Raw genomic sequence first — 11183 nt, forward strand, 5'->3', positions numbered from 1 at the left:
CTCCAGTTAGTAGCTTAAATCCCAGAAAACTTAGATTAAAATTAGTTTTTCAGCTTGCTAAGCAAAAGCAACTGTGTTCTGCATTTAAAACTCATGCTATAACTGTTAAACTATATACAAGCTACACCTGTTAAGCTCCCTCTTCTGGCTAATTAATAAAATTGCTTAGATTTTGTATACAGAAGTTTCAATTTTCCCTGGTCTGTTCTATCAATACAAAACAATTATTAAAAAAAATAAAATAAACCGTAAAGCAGCTTGATATTGAAACATACACTGTAAGTGTTCCACTTCTGACAGTGCCCTCCTGCTGCCCCACGCTGACAAGCTGCAAACACACAAAAATAAATTTAAAAGTCCATGTACTACGTAGGGAAAGCTCTTCAAACCAAGCCTCACTAACCAGCAACCATTCAGACCTGGAGTAAGTTTACAAACACCACTGTATATTTACTGATATTAGATATCCAGTCCAACCTGAAACTTCTGTGTTCAAAACACATCAGACTAATCACTTTGTCCCCAAACTACAACTTCCCTTGCTCTAGCTAAAATTAGAATTGTGTGATAAAAATACAAACACACATTTTAGAAGACGTAAATGTTGAAAATGAGGAAAATATACCACACAAACTTAAGCTGCCTCTGTTCCAGGATTTCCCACCTCTGCTGTGATTTCCAAAGCATGTCTGTCAGATCAGGACAGCTCCCAGTATTCAGAAACAGTTGAGCACACCAAAGCTACCCATCATTACTCCTTACCACCCAAAGAGAGGACTGGCACTTCACAAAGGAGTCAGGAGGTGAGGGACCACCCTATTTATCTGTCAGGAAAATGCAAAGAGGGACAAAAAACGTACCCAGTAGCCAGGACAGTGTCTAACTTCACCTCTGCCTCATCTGTCCAAAATTTGTTTTCCAGCTCAATCAGAAAACTCATTTATATTTGTGTCCTTCAACTAAGTAAAATAGAAACAAAGACTCCTCTGTGCTTTTCCATAAAGGAAGAAGAGTAACCCAAGAGCTCCAGCTATTGCAAGCACCAAAATGCCTCTGCTGCAGTGCTGTTTTCTGTCACTGTTCCATGGAAATGCCAAAAAATCCCTGTAAAATACAGTTCAGTCCAGAGGGATGCAGAATTCATCATTCCCTCAGGCAGATAAACAGCCATCTCATAGTGGTAAAACAGTGAACAAGTATTAGCATTCCTTTTATGCACTGACTTACATTAACCTATAGCAACTAGGACAGTTGCCATAGCTGGTATGCCAAAAGCAGAAAGAATTTCATTCTGTTAACAGCTCCAAAAATTAGTAGAGCTTAGCTAATAGGTGTGGGTTTCAAAGTTAACAGGCTTGCACTTGTAACTGGGTGTTCGAATGAGCTTTCCAGATACCAGTTGCTTTCTTTGCCCTTGCTGACATTTTACAGAAACAGAATTAACATGAATTATTTTTAAACAGGGAAGTATCACTAACAGACTGCAGTCAGATCCAGCAACTAAAGCAACTAGTGCTCACCAAACCAGCGCAACTTCAAGAGACACAATGAAGATGTAGTGGCAGCGACGGGCCTCGATTTGTAGATACAGATGTCTTAAGCCAACAGGCACCCTCACTGTGGAGCAGCCAGATTAATGACAACCAGAGCTTGGCAAAATCTTTCATTTTCTTCTAAAACCTAAGTCATTGCAGATGATTTTTGTGGAAACAACGACTCAAAGCAAAAGGGAAGTACCATGTAAAAGAGTGTCAAAATCTGAATTCCAGATGGAATGAACACACAGAGGATAAAAAAAAAGTAATCCATTCAATTGTGGGTTTTCATTATCTCAATTACTGTAGTAGCATCATGGCTCCTTTTTAAGAGCCAGGACACACTCCCTGCCAAGCCATTTTTATGAGACCTCTATCACAACTGTGCACATGAAGGCAGACAGTGCCATCAAACTCTGACCTCTGCAAATCACTTCCTGTTCAACACCTTAGTGATCCAGCTAATGAAAGGCCTTGACAATAAAAGACCAGATCTCAGTGCAGATCAGACTTGCAATACACCTACTTATCCTACAGGACATGACTGACCCTCTACAGTAAAATGATGTGGGATGATCTGATGATTCACATTATATCTCATTACAATCTCTGAAAGTTAGACTAACTGCTTCTGGCACATATGTGATCATATATCACTTGGAAAACTCATTAGCATTAAACACAACAATTCTAAATGCTTGTATTCATATGATTTATTCTTCAACTCTGCTAAGAGCTTGGTTTCAAAGCCGTGAACTGGGGGCTCCAAGACAGAAAGCAACTCACTGGTGCTCAGTGTGGGAGCACTCACATTCCAACGGCCGGGCAGCGAGAGGCAAATCCATTTCACAGCTCCATCATGAGGGACGGACCAAGTTTCAAGTTCAGCTGGCAGTGGACCTGTGGTACATTCACTGGCCAATGGCCATGGAAAAGGCTAAACAGATACAATCAGCCAGCTCTGGGTGGGAACAGAAGGAAAAAGTGGTGGACGCAATACACAAGCCATCTAAAAAACTGCCTCCAGACCAGAATGGACCATAAACGAAGTCTATACCATTTTACAGCACAACCTGATAACTACAGCAGTTACTATAAACAATGTTTTTCACTTCAGATCAAATAGATGCCAGAAAGACATGTTTTAACATTTCAACTTTTGTAGAAAATGTCTAAAATTCAGCCTTATTGTGTTTTGGTGTTGCCGGAGGTGTGGTAGAAGCATGATTTCCCTGAATATCAATTGTAGATGTACAGTACTTTTTCTGCAAAGAGCTGGCCCTGGGTGAGCCAAGGATCAATCAGCTACTTGAAGTAATCCATTACAGCCAGTGGGAAACAGCCCCAGAAGGAACAAGCAACCAACACCATCTGCTCTTTACAAAATGTTTCCTTGCAGAGGCAGATCTTACCAAGAATGCTGATACACATTTTTTCAAATGTATATCCAAAATACACTGCACATAAACACTCTTTGAACATGCCTGTGAAAGGCCTTATTGCTCCATTACTCATAAGAATCCCCATGCTACCTGAGGTCTTGCAACAAAATGTTCCTGGATGCTACTGAGTGCTGAGTAGGTTTGACATTAAGAGATGTCTGGTCTTCACAATCCAGAAACCATACTGGTTTAAAATAGTACCATACCCCCATTGGAGAGAAGTATGTTTACACAGAAAAAAAGTTTAATACCCAACAGGAAATTCAAGTCAAACAACTTTTAAACACAATCTGGAACTTTTAGCAAAAAAACAAAACCAAAACAAAACAAACAAAAAAAAGGCTTTAGTACAGAAATATATGCACTTGTTTACACAAGGTGCTACGTATGTGAATAGTAATCCCAGACAAGTTACTCTTTCCCCAGAAGACAAATGCACTTTCCTACCTTTGGCCACTTCGGGTTTAGAAGCCGTGCTTTGATCGCATCATCTAGGGCCTTGTCATACTGTTGGATTTTCATGTAGGCTGCCGAGCGATTGCTGTAGAGAATGCAGTTCTGAGGGTCAGCTCCCAGAGCCTCGTTGTACAGCACAATTGCTGTGTGGAAGTCACCATCGTGGCACGCCTGGTTGCTCTGGCGAACTTTCTCAACAAACTCAGCTTTGCTCAACATGGAACTGTCAGGACTTTTTCTTCCAAAAGATTTCGATCCAAAGAAAGAAATCTGGGTGGGGAAAGGAACAGGAATTATATGTTAGTGTTAAGAAATGCTACTCGAAGGAAAATAAACTCTCAGAATATTAGAAAATGTACAGCAGCAATTAAAGCCCCAAGCATCAGTGCAGAACAAATCAGCAATTCAGAATCAGAGTCTTAAAAAAGTAAATGTTTATCTATTGACTTTTGGGGGGTACAGAAGTAACAGAAAAGGCCCTTGCAAAACATATCATTCCCTATGAAGGATGTCTGCTAGAAGACTTATTGCCTCATCAGGCATAATGCTAGTTGTAGTATATTTTAGTATCTGCACACATATTCACAAGTTTTTCCTCCTCAGCCATACTATTCGATTCTATGCCATGAAGCAGAGTCGCCAGGTAAAGAAGTTCATTTCACCTGAAGTTTGATACATCAATCACACAGAAGCACATGCGTGCGCCGACAATGGAAGAATGCATAAATTCTCTTCAAACCAAAGAACTGGCACTGGTACATCTACTCACAAACCCCTATATCCAGCTACCTGCAGGCTGCAGACTGTTCATAAACAGGAAGGAAAGGCTAAGTTTTTGGAACTGGCTGCACTCACAGAAATGCATGGGGCACATGACTTATTTTAGCAGCAGAACAGTCATCATTGGCAGAGCCACCTTCCCAGTGCATCAACTTCAGATAATACAAAATAACAAAGAAAAACAGGTTTAAGCCTTCCAATTCTAAAGATTATTATTCAAAGTGAGCTGTACAAAGTCCTAGCTCCACGGATTCTGGTACGCCCTTTCTCCTCATTTAACCCTACTCTCTCCCAAGGACCTCAAAACCACGGCAATATCTTTGTACAACTCCAAGTACCAGCCAGTTGTGAATTCTGCCTTAAAATCATATTTGATGACAGGCAACACAGAAAATACTCAGAAATATTCACTAAAGGTTTTGACTACTATAGTTCAGACTGAAGTCCTCTGTTTTCAGTCCTGCAGACCAAAAGAGGTTAAGAATATCACATACTGTTACATCAAGACAACAACTGCAAGGCTTAAATACATTACCAGAGCTAGCTGAGGCGTATTTTTAGGTGGAACGGGAAGCACACTGAGCACTGACATCCTGTCTCAAGCACCGAATGGACTATAGACTTTTTTTTTCTCCTTAAGTCAAACAACAACAATAGAAAAGCATCAAATTAGAGACTACTGATCTCTTCCTTATGATTATACTCATTTTTTTCTGACAGGTGCTTATCCAAACTGTTTCTAAACTACTTTACTGAAGGAGACTCCATGTTTTACTCCGGCAATGTCATTATGTTGCCTCATGATTTTCATCATTAAAGTACTTCCTAACATGCACTCCAGATCTCCTTCGTATTAGTAACTGTCCTGTTTCTTGTCCTGTCTACAGCAGACCAACCCAAACACTCTGTTCTTTCAAAACACTGGTGGGTCCCAAGCACCAGGGAGAGCACAGGTAACCACCCAGAGATACCACAATTCACATGTAGAGTTGACTGCTGTAGGAAAATAAAAGAAGCCAAAGGAAATGCCATTCTTCTCGCATTTTCATTCACCATCACCTCCCTTTTCCCACTGTAGTTTCAGCAGTATCTTTAATTCCAAGAACTTACATTTCTGCCTCCTCCTGCAAACACACTGTCATTGTATAAGATTATTCTCTGTGGGCAAACGTAAACAGTACTGTGTCCATTTTCCAACCATGAAAGTCAAAGCAGCTAGTGAATTTTCACTCTTCTTATTTCCACACTAGCTTTGTACCTGGAAATTACCAGTGGAAACTTGGTTTTACACACCTAAAACCAACACGTCAGAGTACCTAAAGGCAAGAAAATCCAACGAGGTCTTACAGAAATGCTTATTGTATATAAGGAGTGCGGACTATTTTAACCTGAGCAATATTCTGCTCAAAAAATAAATAAAAAAAAAGATATATAACCTTTAGCTGGGGCCTGAAAGGAATTCAAACATGTCAAAAATTTCTGAAAGTAGCTGAACTTTCAGCAGCACTCAAAGAAAGGCCGGGCTAAGAGCCTGAAGAACTCTCGTACATTGGTTTTCAGAAGGATCTGAGGAAATGAACGATCATAAATTAATAAAGGTATTAGAGTGCAAACACAGGGTCAATGTCAGAGCCAATGCAAGGACTCCAGCAATACTGCGTGTCAGAGATCATCCTGACCATGATCCTTGGAAATCAGGTTAACAAACCAGCAAACAGCCCCATGAACACACACGCACTCACACACAGTGTCAAGTGCCACCCTTTTCAAAGTTGTCAGCTGTAACTGCAACAGAAGTTGCTTTAAATCTATATACATTTAGAGAAACATTTTGGAATCCTGCTATGTTCTCAGCTTCAATAGCTTCCTGCTACAGTTCTTACAAACGCTAAGATTTTCATGAGCAGTGCAAATTCAGCTCATTTCGGTTCAGGTAGGTCAGGCAAGACAATTCAAATTTCTGGCACAGCTAATACGGATAATAGTTGCACAATACACTTAAGTGACCACAAGGACCAAACCAGTCTAACAGAAGGCACAGAACATAATACCAAGATACAGGTATCTTCTCTTTTGACATCTTCCACAGTTAGGACTGAAGAAGATCCTAAACTACATATTTTGTTTGCGCAAGGGCACGTCTCATCAGGCACAATCTCCAGGAGCACCAGCGAGTCCAAAGAATGCACAAGTCAAACAAAGCTGCTTTTTCTGTTTATTATGCAGGAGCAAACGGAAACACAAAGCTGTTAATGATCCTCCCAGAATCATACTGTGAGTCTGTAACAAGGAGGAGAATCCATGAGGAGACATCCTCTCAGGCCAAGTAAAGTGGTTTCTGCCTCTAATATCCTGTGAAGCTCAATAATCTCATGAAAAAGAGGAAAACTAAAAACTAAAAACCAAATTATTTTAAAGTAAACTGTGATGGTAATTTCTGGAATATGTTGTTATTTAATTCTTGCAGTCATGAGAACTACGTAAGGCAGTAAAACATCACTAGGTAAAAGAAAGAGCCACAGAAAAAAACTGCATCACTCATTCACAAATAAAAAAAGAGCATTATGATGGCACCAACACTCAAGAAGTACTCATTCAAAAGCCATCCCTGCTTCCCTGTCACAACTGCTCTTCTACTAATAGAGAGGAAGGTGATGGCAATGCACACACTTAGGGTGCCCAAGACTTTGTAACAGAAGGCACTTAGGTGTACCAAATCAAATCTAGAGAAGAAGCAGAAGTTCTTCAGTGCAGTGGAACAAAAAAAGTTCTAATGAAGTACAGAAGAGGATCTAGCAGACAGTTAAAGGTACAAAATCACGTGTTTCTGATAAAGGAGAGGATGGCACAAGCTTGTCAGCATCACTTCTCCAAACCAGCACATGGCACCAGAAAGCAACTTCTGGAGCAGAGGTCACTCTCGACAGAAACTCCCACAAGATCTGCTTCAAATTAGACTCAGCACTTAATTCCCTTCACTGATGAAAGCACCACCTCCTCTTGCAGGAGGTGCTCAACAACGCTACTGACCATCCAAAGAGAGTGTTTAAAACACACAATTGTCTTCAGACTTTTTTCTTTTGAAGAACAGACAAACTCCCAATCTCCTAAAGCAAACAGTGAGTTGGACAGAGAGAGAAACCTAACATGACAAGAATATTTATCTTCCAAGATCAAACTCGCTAAACTTAATCCTCTAGAGAAACAGAACATTCAGCAAATAAAAGACATAAGGCGCATACACACTGAAAGAACAGAAAATTTGAAAGTCAAACTTCCAAATTTTTAAAAGAAAATTCTAGAAGGGATTTTTAATGTTCATGGAAATCTAATTTTTCTATCATAAAAAGTTATAACTCATCTAAAAGCGTAAGTAAATCAAAAAGAATAAATACCTTGAACATAAACCCATCACTTCCAGCACTACTGTATTAAAAAAAAAAAAAAAATAAAAGGCAAAAAACCACAAACCACCACATTTCAGTAAAAATCCTAACGGAATATATGCTCTGAAAATATTTTACTTCTTTAGTTCTTCATTGCAATTAGAGACAAAAGTATTTTAAATACGAACTTATCACTAGGTAGGAAACTGATTTTCTAAAGAAAAAGATGTCTTTTCTAAAGAATTTTCTAAAACTGAGAAGCCACTCTGAGCTCCCAATGCTGAGCTTGGAAAGATCTGCAATTGTAGCATCAGTTAGAGCCTCTCTAATTTCAGCTATGCTACATGTTGCTAAAAATTACAACAGCTATGCAATTCATAGCTAAATTTAAACAACACTTTTCGGTTCATACATAATTTTCAAAAGTAAAGGTTGCACAGACCAAATTATGCCCTCACACTTCTGCAAAAGAGTTCAGAAACAAAATTCTGTTTTCAAGCAAATACTCCAAAACCATAAAAAACTCAGTTGTACAAATGTTATTTTTACATACCATTGAGAAACAAACCTGATTACACTGCAAACACACTGCAAAATACTATTTGGACCAGGTATGTAATGCAAACCTCTCTGGCCATTCTATGCCAGGGCCTCACCATCCTCACAGAGAAGAGCCTCTGCCTAAGAGCTCATCTCAATCTCCCCTCTGGCAGGTTAAAGCCATTCCCCCTTGTCCTGTCCCTGCAGACCCTTGTCCAAAGCCCCTCTCCAGGTTTCTTGCAGCCTCTTTAGGCACTAGAGCTGCTCTAAGGTTTCCCCAGAGTCTTCCCTCCTCCAGGCTGAACAAACTTAGAGATCAGGAACAGTCCCTCAGCACCAAGAATACAGCATGTTATTGTCAGTCATTTCAAAGGAATATATGAAAAGAGTTGAAATTCTTGAGGAACAGGAGAAACAGAGTGAAAACACAGTACAGAAAAAATGAGATGAAGAAAGAGAAATTAAAGCAGAAAGGATCTTATTTTCTTATTAGGAGGTGGTCAGTATGACACTGAGCCACAGAGAAGAAATAGAAGTTGACTCCCCATGTCTGGAGGGTTGGAACTAGATGATCTTAAGGTCCTTTCCAACCCTAACTATTCTATGATACCGTTAGCCTAAAGAGTCATTTGCTCCCATTGTCATTCAACATACCTACCATAAATGTAAAAGAAAGATCTCGTATAAGCTAAAGGAAGCACAGAATCTTAAATTTGGTTGTTGCGAATAATAATTAAATTCTAAATCATCAGTAAGGAGTCTGACCTTTTACTCTGAACCGTCAGCTAGGCACAGGCAGACAGACTTGGTGACAACAGACTGACAACTCAGTAACACAGCAAACGCCAGGTCTGAACAGGAAGGTCCCTTCAGGAAGACCTGTCAGGCAGCAGGTGCGTGTGCTCCCTGGATTTTGTTGCCTGCCACTGTCGTGGTTTAAACCCAGTCAGGTAACTCGTTCACTCACTCCCCTTCTTTCTCTCCCCCTAGCCAGGAGGGACAATTGTTGTGGGACAACTGTTGGACACAGAGAAACCTAACATGACAAGAATGAAGGGAGCGCAGGTCTGGCGGCACAATGTGACGGCAGCACCCACTGACACACAGGTAGTGGGCACTGCACCCCTGCAGCCCCACCTCCAGTGACCTTGCCTCGCAGGAGCAGAAGAAACGAGCAGCCAGGACACACAAGGGGCAACAAGAGGCTTTCAGCCTCAGTCAGGAGGGGATAACGCAGCCGTGAAGAGACATGAAACAAGACTTGATCAACATCCAGCAGAAATATATACACAGACTGATGCTGTTGCAGCAGTGGCTTGCACCTCTTTAAAATTAAGATTAGGATAGTACAGAGTATGAGGTAATAATAATAATTACCGATGTTATGACTAATAATAATCAGTAATCTTATACACTGGTATGACCTAGGACTTCAGAAAACAGACAACCTCCCCCTCCCCAAAAAAGGGAAGAATTCCAGCCCTAGTACTGACAGAAATCTTCCAATATTGAAGGCACACCCACTCATCCATCCATCTAAAAACTCACTTCAAAGGGTTTCATTAGCACCTGAAGAGGTCTCGCTCAACACCAGAAGAAAGCACAAGAGGAACGATATTGTCTAACATTGTGCAAGCCTCCAAGACAAATTAAAGACATCCACAAGTAAACAATGAACAGCTCCAAGGAAAGAAGCAGAGGAAGGACAAGAAGCCACAGACACCCCAGCCATTTCAACTCTCCCTTTACTGGAGACAACCAGGGATATCCCTATGGCTGCAACATTAAACCATAGGCATAGGGACTGCCGAGAGTGGTAACATATCCCACCCTTAATCTCAATCTAGATTACAGCAAACAGAACCGCCTTAAATGACGTTCGCTGTCAACCAAGATGCACTGACTTAATCCAGCCTCCAGACTCCAAACTGTGTTAGCAACAAAGCTCTTCCAGCCAAGTTACTGACAACTTTTCCAACGGCTGGCATGCCCAGCTGAAAGTAGGTCTGCACCATCGGTTGCAGCGGAGCAGTAAACCCTGCAGGACTGAAGAGCACCCGGGCACACATACCAAGCCAGTTGCGAGGTTCCAGGAAGACAACCCCGGGTGGTTTTGCCCATCGGGGAGCCCAGAGAACAGAACCCTCAAGCAGACACCCGCGCTCTGGCACGAGGGTGCTCACTCCAGCGAACTACAGGAGGAAACTCGTACCTGGAATACCCGCACACGGGCGGCCGCTCCGCGCTGCCGGGCCCGCAACGCCGCGCTGCGCCCGCGGGCCTGGGGCTGGGCGGAGGACCCGAGCCCACGGGGACACCGGGAAGGCGGCGCGCCTCCCGGCCCGTCGAAAACCTCAGAGCGAAGGGAGCCGAGAGCCCAGCCAGGCGCCTGCGGCTGCGGCTGCACCCGAGGCCTGGCGGCCCCTCCGGGCACCCGCCGCTTACCCCGCAGACCCGCGGCCGCCCGGTGAGCTGCCCCGCCGCCGGCCTGCCCCTCACCTCACCCCGCCGCCGGCAGCAGCAGGGCCTGCGCCCGCCCCGCCGGCTCCCGCTCCGGGCCAGGACAGCGGCCCGTCCGCAACTTCCCTCCGGCGCCCCCCGGCAGCGATCCCGCCCGGCCCGGCAGCTCCTTCCCGCCTGAGGACGGGCCGAGGGGCCGCTCCCGCCGCCGCTAACAGCACACGCCGCCCGTCTGGAGTCAGCTCACCCGAGGAGGCTCCGCGTCCCTCTCCCGCCGCCGCCGAGCCCGGCCCCCCGCTACGGCCCCCGGCGGGCCGGGCGGCGGTGCCTGTTGCTCCATCACGCTCTGGCTCCGCCTCCTTCTCTTCAGGGGGCCGCCGCCGCCCCCCGCCCCCCCACCGCCGGCCCTCTCCCGCCCCGGCCGCCCTGCCCGCGGCGCCACGTTCCGGGCCCGGAGCCGGGGAAACCGCTCTGCCCCCGGCCCCGCCCTCGGGGCTGGGCCCTGGCCGGAGCCCTGGCACCCCCCGCCCGGCGGCGCCAGCCCCGCTCCAGACGTCCTGCAGCCGGAGCCCGGCTTCCCGCCC

The 11183-nt window shown here is 44.0% G+C and overlaps 2 protein-coding genes across 4 annotated transcripts in view; one reads left to right on the forward strand and one right to left on the reverse strand.

Annotated features, from left to right (window-relative positions):
* Positions 1-11058, reverse strand: part of TTC28 (tetratricopeptide repeat domain 28) — a 123202-nt gene extending 112144 nt beyond the window's left edge. For all 3 annotated transcript variants that reach the window (XR_009964296.1, XM_062616046.1, XM_062616033.1), the window contains exons 1-2: positions 10847-11058; positions 3425-3703 (exon numbers count right to left, since the gene is read on the reverse strand). Coding sequence is in view for 2 of the 3 variants with exons in the window: in XM_062616046.1 (XP_062472030.1) it covers positions 3425-3703; positions 10847-10939 (372 nt within the window). In the remaining variant the exon portion in view is untranslated. The remainder of the gene's footprint in view (positions 1-3424; positions 3704-10846) is intronic.
* CCDC117 (coiled-coil domain containing 117) overlaps positions 1-11183 on the forward strand; it is a 297697-nt gene that overhangs the window by 234977 nt on the left and 51537 nt on the right. The gene's annotated exons all lie outside the window — the stretch shown is intronic.

The sequence above is a fragment of the Pezoporus occidentalis genome, unplaced genomic scaffold (genome assembly GCF_034315485.1).
Source record: "Pezoporus occidentalis ecotype Australia unplaced genomic scaffold, CSIRO_AGI_Poc_V1 ctg102, whole genome shotgun sequence".
Taxonomy (NCBI): domain Eukaryota; kingdom Metazoa; phylum Chordata; class Aves; order Psittaciformes; family Psittacidae; genus Pezoporus; species Pezoporus occidentalis.